At 48.4% G+C, this 13,761-nt stretch overlaps 1 protein-coding gene across 3 annotated transcripts in view; it reads right to left on the bottom strand.

Annotated features, from left to right (window-relative positions):
• fuss (SKI family transcriptional corepressor fussel) overlaps nucleotides 1-13,761 on the bottom strand; it is a 70,906-nt gene that overhangs the window by 32,551 nt on the left and 24,594 nt on the right. For 2 of the 3 annotated variants that reach the window (XM_055065391.2, XM_055065396.2), the window contains exons 2-3: nucleotides 3,501-3,569; nucleotides 1,525-2,307 (exon numbers count right to left, since the gene is read on the bottom strand). In XM_055065391.2, the coding sequence (XP_054921366.2) occupies nucleotides 1,525-2,307; nucleotides 3,501-3,569 (852 nt within the window). The remainder of the gene's footprint in view (nucleotides 1-1,524; nucleotides 2,308-3,500; nucleotides 3,570-13,761) is intronic. The other variant, XM_055065392.2, reaches the window with a different exon arrangement.

The following is a 13,761-nucleotide window of genomic DNA, read 5'->3' as shown; positions in this document are numbered from 1 at the left end:
TAACAGCTTCGCTGTAAGAAGAACGAACGGTAGCGGCGGATGGAAATAAGGCCAATAGTTGTACCTTATGCATAGGGTTGTGCACAACCTTAAGACGCCACAAGGCAGCTTCGACACCTGGCACGCAGTCTCTCACTGACCGAGTGGAGCTCGCCAAACATAAGACCTACACGACTGCATCGATTAAACCCCTCACTGCAACTCCGACCTCCATTCGGACTTCCTTGAAGTGAAGCAACGCTTCTCTGTTGCCTTTGGTTAGGAGTTGCCTTCATAAAGGCATACTCTACATTAATTGGAGTGACCGACAGTGCAGCATGCGATGTCTGCGGCACCCAAGAAAATATCAACCACTTGCTGTGCCACTGTCCACGATATGCCCCAGAAAGGCAAGAACTTGCTAACGCTCTCCAAAAACTGGACAATTGGCCGCTTTCGGTGCAGGTGCTGCTGGAACACCGCCCCCACCGCTCGTTGCCCCATAAAGCGGTGAAGGCACTTTTGAGCTTCTTGTGGACGACGGGCTAGGTGAACGTCTGTGACTATAGTAGTGCAATTACATTAGCCCACACGCGTCAACGAACTCACCGCTAATTTCCCTCTTTCCTTCCCTCTTCTCTCTCCCTGTCATCTTTGTTTTCCTCTTTCCATTTCCCAGGTGTAGGATAGCCAACCGGACGTTATTCTGGTTAACCTCCCTGTCTTCTGCTTTTCACTTTCCTTCCTTCCTTAAGAAGGTAGCTAATAGATACAAGGTACATTTGGCCTTCTCTACACCAAGGAAGTTGTCGGGCCTGTACCTGCGGATTTCAAAAGCGCCCGAGCCATCTATTTTTGGTATGAGGCATGCAAGGCCACGTCACCTGTGCGGTGGGTGTGGTTTATGAAACTCCGCTCAGCTGCGGCAAGGTTTACATCGGCGTCACGGGCCGACGTGTTAACGAAAGAGCGAGAAAACACGAGCTTTCCATTAGGAATAACCTCTCGACACATTTACCTCTGAACTGCCAATCCGGTAAATGTAAGGCAAGATATAAAAGGATCAGCATTCTTGGCAGAAGCAACGAAGTGCTGGCACGAGAAATGTTCGAGGTATACTACATAAAAAGAGAAAAAAAAACTGTATTAGCGATAGGTCAGCAGTGTTGCGCTGCGCTGAATTTGAATTATTTAGACGCTTTTTAATATAGCACATGTTTGATATTGATCGATCTAGGGTTGTATGATGCGCGGGACTTTGCTGCGCATGTATGGCGTGACTACATCCATGTTTTCAAGCAATAAAGCTAGTTGCGAGTGACGCCATTTCCTTTCGTTTGTCTCTTCTTTGCAGTGTCGCGTCGTTCTCGTTGTATGAAGCATGTACCGACTAGCCCAACAAGTTTTATTTAGACATTGCTTTCTTCAGTAATTGAAGAAAGCGCACATATAAGACTTTCGTGTAGTTTGTGTCGAAGGCGCCGTCAACACCACCAGTGTGCAAACAGTGGGAACACACTGTCTCCCAGCGGTCACGTGACCCACCTGGAGAGCGTCCCTGTCGCCGGCCGAGGAGCGCGCCCTCTTGGAGGCCGAGGAAGAGGACGAGGAAGAAGAAGAGACGGCCACGCGTCGCCTCGAGCCCCCGTTGAACATGGCCTTGACGTCCTCCCAGGCGTAGCTGACGTCCTCCGGAGGAGTCCCACTGAGCTTGATGTGCCTCCGCCAGGAGTTGAAGTTTGCTGCGTCCGGTTGCACGTACTTGGAGTCCGGCAGTCGGTGCGAGTGGAAGATGAATTTGTTCGGGCTGAAGAAGAGCGAGCAGTAGGCGCACTTGATGCACTTTGCGCGCGACGAGTTGTAGCGCGCCGGCACGAAGCTGCCCCGGCAGCCCCAGGCGCACTGGTGGGTCACGTCGAAGGCGAAGTTTTCGGGCAGCTTCGGCGGCGGCGTGTCCGTCAGGAAGGACTTGCAGAGCCGCTCGGCCTCGCGCTTGGTGATCATGCCGCAGCGCCGCGACGAGACCGGCATGGCGCCCGCTCGCCGCAGCAGCTCCAGCTGCACGGGCGTGCACTGGACGCAGGTGATGCCCAGGGCCACGCGGCGGTTGTGGATCTCGTTGTACGAGTAGTCCTTGAGCAGCGTGTTCGAGATCTGCGCCAGGCTGAGCCGCTCCTGGCCCTCGATCACCAGCGCCACGATGGGCACGCCGTAGAGGAGCACGGTGCGGACCTCGTTGGCCGCGGCTGCCTGCTGCTGCTGCTGTTGGGACGACGAGTGGCGGCTGCCGCCACCGCCGCTGCTGCGTGCTGGTGGGTGCGGCTGCTCCTGCGAACAGCGCAGTGGCCTGCGTCACACGTTCCTCGAAGTCGAGCACATTTCTCCTCTTATGTCAAGCGCAACCAACCAGGAGCGGTGCTAGCGAGAGAAGCGCGGGTGTATGTGCTAACCGCAATGATCGAGCTTCGAAATGCATACGTGCGTGTTTGCGTGGCTCGCTAAGAAAGGGTGAGTTGAGGTAGGCTTCTCCACATCAGGATATGCCTGTCATGGGGAGATGTCAGCTTCACGTTCATTTCCTTCGTTTTGCAGGCAACGGTGGCATGCTGCAAGTATTTCAGTGTGTGGGCGTACAAATAAGCAAATAAATAAATAAATAACAAATAAATAAATAAATAAATAAACATTGTAAAGGCCACATTTTCGGGTTCTTATGTATTGACACGTGCTTATCTTTACCGGCTGACCGCGTTTCACCGTCTAAGAAATGTTATCGCTCGGCACAGGACTCGCCTGTATGTATCTGAAGTTTCTCGAACGTTATCGATGTGTCTCTCCGCTGTGTGTTGTCACTGTACTTCGTGTAATCTGGTTGCACGTATGCGCGACGCGAATTGTGTAGTATTTTCTGGAACACACGCGGGCACCAGCGATTTCTCTAGAACCTTCGATGACTCCTATATAAAAGCCGACGCGCTTGAGCCGCTGATCAGATTTTCGACGATCGCCCACAGTGTTTGCCGCTATACGGTTGTTATTTGAGTGTAGCCTATTTTTAGGGCACAGGTTCACCCACTGAAACGCTAATTTCGTCATTCACAGTTTTGCTGCTTTCTTCATCGTCGCTACTACGTGACAGTACGAAAACCTGCACAATCGTCCGTGGCATTGAGTAGTATCCAAATTTCCAACTCGGAGCTCTTGAAAGTACGCGGACACAAGTGGTTGACGTGCGTTAGCGTGTCACTGCTGCCACAGGCACAGAGCGTAATCTTTGCTCGTATTCTTTTGTGCGCCGGAGCGGCGGCGGTCTCTAATACTGGCTCCGCCGTTCCTAAACTGCCTCTCGTCAATGCGTATCAGTACGTCGCACTACATTTTCATCGAGTTAAACCGTCGCCGACAGGCTTCACACCGTCTTGTTGCGCTTGCCGGACTGCTATGACACAGGTTGAGCGCAGCAGTTGAACGGCCCAGTAATATTCGCATCTCGTATATACATTCCACATTCGCCTGCTCACCTGCGCCGTAGTTCGATTCCAGAAGAGGTCCCGTGGCTCCGGGCGTGTGGTGGACGGGGACGGGTGCTTCTGAAACGACAGGATGAAGTCGCCTGCTTGAGCGTGGAGGCATAGCGGAGGCAACAACGCGCTTGTATTTCGAATGTGTAGAAAGCTCTGTACCACATTATTCTCTCGCATAAAAGGATAGCACTTATAAAGTACGGAGAGCTGGAAAACATTTATAACAGCTTTAATTTGGTACGAAGGTTGCTGTCGAAATGCCGGAGCTGGCTTTATCAATATCATCGTGACATCACGGGCACAGAGCAAAATTTACTGACGTCGTGTAGCAATAAGGCTAGATATGGTTATGGCTAGATAGCATTAAAAAAAAAAAAGAGTGCTGTGTGCGTTTCTTCTGACCTCGCTCGCTTGTGGCAGCCTTAGCGATCGCAGGAACGGAGCAGACAAGTGTTTTATCAGGTCACTGAGACAGAAAGTGATCCTTAGAATCAAGTGATGTATAACATTATTTAGGGCACTCTGGTGCTTGCCAGGTCTTTATATTAGTATTGTATGAGGTTTTTGACCTCGTTTATTACACACACAAAGGAAACTACAAATCTAAAATGTCGTGTCTTTCTCTTTTGCGTACCGTGAAATTTAATCATGCACCGTATTTTTAAGTATATGCGGGTTTATATTGTCGATTGCCTCGGGCTCTATGCGTCAAGCCATCTCGAAAGAAACATCGATTGTGACTTTTCATCACAGTGAGAAATTCTTTCTTCGATTAGCTTTGGTCGCAAAAATGTGTAATGCTTATTAAAAAAAAAAACTTCACGCCGAACACAGTTCGTCGTTCCGTTTTTCTATTATTCTGTAAAGTGGCTGACAACGTTTGCGTCCAAGCTGAACATTTCGCTCACGCTCGTGGGTAAAGAAAATGCCGACAAACTTCAATACAGCGTTCAGTAGTTCTCTTAAACTATGACCCCTCCATTTATCGATGTCCCATAATTTCTGAAAGGTTCTTGCTGATCAGAATATTTATTCGTAGACGTGGTCCAAAGCTCCTCCTTTTTTTCCCTTGTGTTCAGAAGCAGGTTACGCTTCACTTACCTTACATTTATCACGTCATCCACTCTTTGTATGCACTTCTTAATTTGGTTGGAAACTAATATATATATATATATATATATATATATATATATATATATATATATATATATATATATATATATATATATACATATATATATAAAGAGAGAGAGAGAGAGAAATGTATTTACAACATGGCAGATAGGTTGACCTAAGCTTGGGCCTTCTAGCCTGCTACTGAGCGCCAAGATAAATAGAAGGGTAGAAAAAGAAGGTGATGTGTGGTGACAATGTAAACAGCGGGCGTAAATGTCTGTGAGATAGACCTCTTTACATTTTTAAGTAATGTATGAACAGTTTTGTCAACTGGATTTGCAATCTGACCGCGGTCCCAGTAGCAAGTCTTCGGTAAGCGGTTGATTGCCGATTTTGGATGAAGAATCAGCCAGCGTCTGCCGTCAGCGCATACTGGGGGCCCACACAAAGGATGTGGTGCGCTTTTCCTGGTACGTCACAACGACCACAGTTGGGACACTTTGCACGTTGAGATATTGGATTGGATTGGATTGGATTGGAGCCAACTTTATTTATGCCTGCAGTTGGGTGCTCGCGCGCCCCGACGAGGGCCTACGTCATCCTCGAAGTCGCCGTTACTCGGCGCGGGTCTCCGCTCGCCGTTGCCGGCTCGCTGGGTCCGTGCCTTTCGAGCGCCTCGAGGACCTGCTGGACGGCCCAGAGCTGATCGTCTCGGTCGTAGCTCTTCGCGGCTGCCTCGAGCCGCGGTGGGAGCGTTCTTGAGTTTGATTCTTCTGGATATTTAACGCAGTCCCACAAGATGTGCGCAGTCCCACAAGATATAGGTGCGTATGTCATTTGGTAAATTCCACACCTAATTATAGACTGTGATCAATGCACGCATGACTCCGCACAATATAAACCGGCTCTTTCGTGAACCTTTAGCCTCAGTGCTTTCTCTTCATTTTTTCGCATGGAATGCTAACATATAAATTCACAAAAATACGCACTATACATGGGCGCATCTGCAACCTATATCGTCATCCAACTCCGCTTAAAACACTCCCTGCTTGTATTCCTAACAGGGCGCGCAGATTTAAGACGGCTACAAGGACGAGATCGAAGCACAATTCCGACGGGACCCGGGCTCTCCGCAATGTACTCCCGGGGAACTTGTTCCTCCTCCCTACATCTCGAGTCTTTCTCCGGAGCTGATTTCTTTTGCGCCCGGTGCCGGTGGCAACGCACTGACTGTATCGGTTCGCGCGACGCGTCTCGCCAATCGCTGCGCTTCGCAGGAGTAATCCGGAATCCCCCCCCCCACATCCCATCTTTCTTCGTCCCACGCCCGGAGACTGCAGCGTGGCTCTGGCTTCGTCGAAACAGCCGCAGAGGCGCGCTTCCCCGCAACGCTTCCAACCCTGGGTCTTCGTCGATCGGGCTGCATTTCACGACCCACTGGCTACGCCCAACGATGCAGACCCCGCGCGTCGCTCCCCCCCCTTCCCCCCCCAAAAAAGAAAAAGCAGATGATAACAAAGCTGCAATGGCTGCGGAAAGCGAAGGAGATGCGCTCGTCGTTCGGACGGAAACCGTGGAGAGGGGGAGGGAGGGGGGAGGGGTCGGTGAAGTTAAGCCGGCGGTGGTTTGAAAGCCGCTGTTCGCGAAAGAGAGAGATGCACTGGCAGTATAACAGCGGTGACGTTATACAGCGCCGGGTTTGGGGCCGCACACACTGCAGAGACACACGCGCCTCCTGTCGGCGTGTTGCCCATCTCGTGGTTCCTTTGTACCGTGAAATGTCATTACACCGAGCTCGGAGCACAGGCTGTGCGGGAGAAAATCTGGTCACGGCGCACCGACACAGCACGACGAGCTATAGACCGGTTGGTTTGCGCTGGCGCTGCTGCGAAACAGCCGCGATGAGGTCGGTGGGGTTGGAGCTGGGGTTCCTTCGGCGCCGCGCTCTGCCGCTTCTCGCGCCCCTCCACCTCCCCAGCCCCCCTACTTCACCCTGGTTCTCGCTCCCGTACACGTGTAGAGGATTGGGCTCTAACTCGTTTACTGTCGATCAGGGTGCATTATCGGGGTTTTGCAAAGAGTTTGCTTTGGCGCGATTTAATTGTTTCCCCGTGGTTGGTGACCGGCCGCGCCTGCCTGTTGCCGCGTCTTTAGCACGGATCTCTTTCCAGTGTCGCTGCTCTGAACACTGGGTTTTACGCGGGCGTGCCTCTATGTAGAGAGGGTTGGGGTATTTTCTTCCTTTCTTTTTCCTTTCCGAAATGTCAATTCCTTTTTGTATATTCTTCGAACGTTTGAACGAACAAATTCATCTAGTATAGTTGATAATTAGTTGTGTACAAACAGATCGCTTTGGTGAAAGCATGCGCCCTGCATTGTTAAAACTTTCAGATTAAAAAAGAAAAACGTCTTTCTTTCTGCGCTGTTAGGACTTCAGTTCAAGTAACTCATACCTATAACACGGGATAACGCAGGCACATACTTTAAGGTTATCTCAGGCCGACATAGCTGCTTTTCGATAAAGTGCACGCACAAAAAGAAGTTTCCGACGGAGCATCCGCGCCGGCCGGCGTCGGCCGGCGTCGGCCGGCTTTCATGCTTTCCTGTATAGCCACTACTTCGGGCACTGGCGCTGTGATCTGGCCTGGTCGGCCTTCGGTGTCGAACGAGCGTCGCCCAACAGCGTCGCATTGTTCTTGACGATGCAGGCCGATGACGAAAATCCGTCGAAATTTTGCTACTTAGGCTTGGTGCTTATGTAAAATTCTTTTTCGCCCTCTCTCTGACACTTTTTTACATTGCGCAATTAAAATCAAATTGAATGAAATATAGTTGCCACATGTCAGTGATAATAACTACGCCGTGGTCGTGATAATCACGCTGACGATAACCTAAACGGCTAGAGCACCTTTGAGTCGTGTCGTATACAAATAAGTCATTCAGCCAACCGCGTTAAGGCGTGGATGTGGGCAGTCTGTGATCTGCTATATTACCAGAATTTTAGACAGCGATGTGAGTACACAACTGTGGAAATTATGAGGTCGAATAGGCACTACACGTTCGTATTACCAGCAGAAAAAGAAATTATTGATGTTGAGCACGTTTTTTATTATTAAGTTAGGTTCGTTCGCAGTCTTTCCCGCACGGGGGAAAAGAATTGGCGGCACACGAATTCAAAGTTGACGGCACCAATAAAACGAACGATTTCAAAGAAGCGCGCGTGCAAAAACATGAACACTAGACGCAGCTTTGCAAGTTTGCTAAAAATTTTCTAGACATCGAAACAGCACCTCAAAGCGTGAAACACGTTTTGCCCTCACGTCATCATATACGCACAGATGAACCATGCTGCGTTTCTGTTTCGTTGTAACTGATGATGTCCGTCCAGAGTAAATTTAATTTGCACGTAGACGACGAAGGTTGTGATGGAGTCGGTGCCCGCCTTATTGTCGATGCCATCCGATCGGCCCCGGCTGGGCGGTTTTCTCACACGGGATGCGTTCGCGGCGCCATGCACGCTTCAAACACCGAACGCAGCAGCAGCTGTAGGTATCGGATATCGTTTATCGCGTCGTTCCGAAACAGCGGCCTTCCTTCCGCCCTTTCTTCCTTTTTCAGGGCACCAGACGCGTCGATATAGTCGCCTGCCTGCAACTCGTTTCTTTTTTCTTTTTTTGGCCGTCTGATGAGCGACGGCCACGTGTTGTACAGGTGATACCCGATAACTTCTTTCTGTGCCGGAAAGAGGGAAACCGCGCATGAAGAAGAGGAGGTTATCCTGCCCGAACTACCGACAAGAAACTAGGGAAGAAAGAGCGCTCAAGACTATTTAATTACCAATCACGTAGATAATTAAGCGCAGAACTTTCCGATTAATCGACTGGCGAAAGTTTCTTCCTTCCTGACCCATTTATTTATTTATTTTTCATCTTGCAGATGATACGCTGTCACGCTTTTGAAGCATGTTGCACTAGCTAATGAGTGAGCTGCGTGAAACTATCTTGCTCGAGCTACTTGTCACGCCCTTATTAGCGGTAGTGGCAAGGAAGTCGCGACTGCTAGCCATGCCCTACGAGAACTTCTGGAATATTTCTTTTACGTTGGTCTTATAAAAAGAAACAAATTATGCAAATCCAGCTGAGATGTTGCAATCCGTGTGAAGCGAAGTTTTAGTGAAGCGGGTAATAAAATTCTGTAATATTAACGACAGTGCGCGTACAATTGTGTTTTCTTTCTTCCTATGCGGCGTGCAAACTCATGCAATGTTTACGTTTATCCACCACAAAGGCCACAACTTTAATAATATGCAATTGTATGTTAATGGACAGCATAGTCACGCGGATGCATAGTGCGAGACGACTACACGCAGCGATATCAAGAGTATGAAGAGTATGAAGACGCTTGTCGAGGGCAGAAGGGTGATGGCAAGTGCATGCACACAGAGGTACGACACATATTTAGATACGCTTAAGGATTGTGTACCTTGTAGAATCACACTGGCGCATACCCATTCTGGAAGATTGTCCAAAAGCGGGTATACACCCAGGGGCACATGCCAAATTGATAAATAAAATAAAGTAAATCAATTAATCCATCGAATATACTGTGCCATTACATTAACAGGCCGATGTGCTTTAGATATATCTGTTCGTCCACATTATTTTCAGATATTTTATGTAAAAATTTATTTTGTTTCTCTCTCTCTCTCTTCTTCTTCTTCTTTTTTTTTTTTTACGATGAACAGAATTGCGCTTAACTCGCACTATTTATCGGTCAACCTACAAAGGTTATAAAAGCCCGTTCGCTGTTACTAGCATTCGGTACACATAGAGACTTCGTATATCCACAAACATATCCGAAGACAGCAGTCACACCAAACCGGAAAAGGTAGGCAAAGAAAGCTTCGCTTTAAAACTGCTAAACGATGCCAGCTTGGTTTATCCAGGTCGCTGCAGCGTAGTACTATTATTGGAATACGGCCTGTTGGACCAGCAGTAGTCTTGGAGGTGTATTCTGTAAGTGTCCACTATAGTACACATGTCCATTTCGTCTGCTGGTCACAAAAGAAGGCCGTGCAAGGGCTATTGCGCTTTTTGCGATCTACCGGCCTTTGCGAACGCCTTTAACTGGAACGCCTTTTGTGTGTGTGTCTTCATGTGTGCGTGTTTCTTTTTTTTTCTTTCTTTCTTTTAGCGTTTTCCTCTCTGTCATCTTCCTAACCCCTATCCCCCATCCCCAGTGAAGGGTAGCAAACCGGAGACTCATATCTGGTTAACCTCCCTGCCTTTCCTCTTCATTCTCTCTCTCGTCTGCTGGTAAAGTGCTGATTGGCTGGGAGCGCCTGTCTCATTTAGACGTGTTCCCCAGCCCAGCCAATCAGAACTTCAGCAGCAGACGAAATGGACATGCCCACTAGGTGGACACTTAAAGACCCCCCCCCCCCCCCCCCCCACCTCACTGCTTAAAGGGGCCCTGAAGAGCAACGTTATATCAGCATATACTGGTAAATTTCGGGTCAAAACTAACTTTATTCACTTGGCGGAAGAAGAAAATATATGTATTGGTCTCTCATCATGTGAATGTTACTATAGCGGAGGAAATTAACGCTGGTTATTTTTTTTATTATTATTATTATATTAATTTATCGCAGAAACCTCAGCGCCGGTATGCAGATGTTTGGCGTCATGAATTGCGGCGTACTTTCTAGTATTTGAACTGTTGTGGTGAAGATAAGAAACGAAGATAGCCGGAATATTAACCAGAGCGTCATCTTGTTGACTACCTACACAGTGAGGGAATGGGAACAAAAGAATAGAAAGATGGGGGTAAGAAACAGGAAAGGAAAGAAGCGACGAATGGCGTGCGCGCGCCGGAAATGCCACTCAGTCAAAAGCGCTCGCACACGTCATTTGTTCTCGAAGAGCACGAAATCGCTGCCTTGTGGGCCGGCAATCAGTGGTCGGGGTTCCGCGTCTGTAGGCACACTGGACGGTCGTCTACGTGTGGTGATGCAAAACTATATGGATAGTACTATTGAAACTATAGATAGCTGAGTCATTATCGAACTATCGATAGTACAGAAACTATCGATAGAACCGTTGGTAGTGCACTTATTAATATTATAGTACTGTCGAGCGCGCTATCGATAGTACCATCGATAGTGCACTATCAGTTGTCTAAGATGACGCGACATACCACACGCACACACTGCTACATATACTTGGCGCCATTTTCCTGTGTGTCTCGAACCGCGTGGTATGCACACAGTGGTAACGATTGTAGCGCGTAGCGCTCTGGGTGGTCGCAGAGCACGGTAAAATACTATCGATAATACTCATGGTAGTAATACTATCAATAGCTTTTTTTGCATGTGTGAACATTTTAGATAGTTTCATAGCGAACTATCGTAATACTATTGTTAGTGTAGTCTTATGTCGGTATAGTAATGCTACACCAATAGTCTTTTATACGCTATCGACAGTTTTAATATCAGTAGTCAATTTACCAATAGTTTTTCAATCGCCTAGTTGCCGCATTGCATGAAACATTGTTTCTCTCTTTTTTTTTCTCTCTCTCTCTTTCTCTTTTGGTAAACAAAATCAAGGACAGTGGCACAATAAATGGTCGCTGTTCTCATGCCTCCTGCAGACATTACATGTGACACTGGCAGCCATTATAATTAATACTGAGTAAGTTCTCTTGAAAGCAACCCCGACCACAGAAGGGATGCCTCATGTCGGCGCATGCAGTCTATGTGAAAGTCCGAGTTGCAGCGAAAGGTTGACTTTTTCACGCCTTTCGAGACTTTATACAGTAACGAATGTAGACTGAGAGAAACTCGCTACGGCCACGTGCCCTAACCTGTTCCTGTCTCCGCAAACAAGGCCATAGTGTGTCCATCGAAAAATGCGCGTTAATCGCGTTTGCGCGCACCGTACCCTGTTTATTTCAATGGCAAGGCTATCAAACAGCAGGAGTCTCATCGCATCTTAGGTGTGATTATTGACAGGGACCTTTCATGGAGCCCCCACTGCATCTACCTGAAGCGGAGACTAATTTCGATTGTGCATATACTGAGGTTCCTGTGCGGAAAAACCTGGGGCACGTCGGTACGGTTCATACTGCAGCTGTACAGAGCACTGTTTCTGGGCTTTTTACGGTACAGCTTGCCGGTTTTGGCGAACACACGTAAAACAAACATTTGTACCCTCGAAAGTTTGCAGGGCCGGGCTCTACGGACATGTCTTGGGCTATCACGATGCGCCTCGACCCACGCAACAATCGTGATTGCTAGAGACTACTTGTTTTCAACATATATAATGATTGACAACCTTAACGCACACATTAGACATCAGTGTCGCGTACCCAGTCACTATATTGCTGCTTTGCCAGCACAAAGACCTCTAGCCACATTTTCTAAACTTGTTGCGACACATCAAGGCTACCTTTTATCGGGTTTTACACCATCAGCAAGACCACTGTTATTCCTGTGGTTCGTATACGACAGCCACAAGTGCGCCTCATGATTCCAGGAATTACGAAGAAGACCCGTCAGTCAACAGTGGCTGTACGTCAGTTCACACTGTCATTACTGAACGAGGAATATTAACAAAGACCGCACATTTACACCGATTAATCTGTCTCAGCCACGATCTCCACAGGCGCTGTTATCATCTCGGCCTTACAAGTTCCAGTTACGTTCCAGGTGTCCCATACAACGACCTCTACGGCACCATAGCTTACCGCTCTACGTGCCGCTATTAATTACATCGCACAAGCCAAACCTCCAAGGAGGGTCGTTTTTTGTGACTCCAAGGCAGCATTCAGAGTCTGCAGTCAGCCTTACGACTCAAGGCAACCGGTGTTTCACAGCAGAGAGGTTCTCTATCAAGCCCTCATAAACGGACATGATATCATCTTCCAATGGCTTCCGGAACACTGTGGCATCGTCGGAAATGACCTTGCTGATGATGCCGCCTGGTCAGCCCATAAAGAAACGTAGCCACTTCCTATACCCTTGTGAAGGAGAGATGCTGCGAGGGGTCTTCGTTTACTTGCTCAAACCAAGACTGAAAATTTGTGGAACACCCCAATTTTCTACACTGCCATCTCCACCGGCTGGATCCTTCTCCCGCCGTGATGCAACTTTACTGTGCCGCCTCTGGTTAGGGGTGGCTTTTACGAAAGCCTACTCATTCCTTATTGGAATGTCCGACACACCGATCTGTGGCTCGTGCAACTGTGAAGAGACGGTCGAGCACGCGTTGTGCTTTTGTAATCTCTATGACAAAGAACGCGACGATCTTCGGAGGGTGTTAAACCGGCTAAATAAAAGACAATTTTCAGAGACTGATTCTCGGACCATGGCCCCACGCGTCCCAGGCTCATAAAGCGACGCGGGCACTGATATGTTTCATGAAATCGCCAAGGTTGAATCCTCCTCCTCCTCCTCATCATGAAATCGACTGGCCTCAGTGACCGATTATAGGCGTGAAGTTATGAACAACCGCACGTATTCACACTGATAGTACCTTCTTCTCTCCCTCTCTTTTCTTTTCCCTTAACCCCTTCCCCTATGTAGGGTAGCAAACCGGTCGCGCGTCTAGTTGACTTCCCTACCTTTTCTTGCTTCCTCCTCCTCCTCTTCCTCCTCCTCTTTAAGCAGACTTGATCAGTTGCGGTTGAATATTTTCGCGTCACATGCAGGTGGTGCGCGAACGTTAGGTGGCATCGCCGCTCGTCTTTTTTCTTTGCACCTTTTCGGGCATATACCACGCTTGCATGCTTCAGAGGGGACTGCCACTGAATCGTCGTCAATGTGTACGGCGAGGAACTCTGGCAATACCTAGAAGATGACAGATCGTACAGCTTTTGTCAAAAGTGTGCAGGATACTCAGTGACTTCCCCATTGTATTGTGCCATTTGGCTGTGTGATACGGTTCCTGTGGCGCTACTGGCACTCTAATGGTGAACACGAGTGTTCTTTTCATTCGGGCGTTGGTAGCGTGGCCTGCAGTGCCCGGCCCTACTGTGTGTGACCTGTACTGTGTGTTCTCCTTTATTCTTCGAGATTTATCATCTTTCTCTTTCCTTGCTCTTTCCTCTCCTCCTGCTTAACTTCCACTTCTATGTTTCTGTCTCC

This window comes from Dermacentor andersoni, chromosome 3 (genome assembly GCF_023375885.2).
Source record: "Dermacentor andersoni chromosome 3, qqDerAnde1_hic_scaffold, whole genome shotgun sequence".
NCBI classification, from domain to species: domain Eukaryota; kingdom Metazoa; phylum Arthropoda; class Arachnida; order Ixodida; family Ixodidae; genus Dermacentor; species Dermacentor andersoni.
This window is presented reverse-complemented; position numbering and strand designations above follow the sequence as displayed.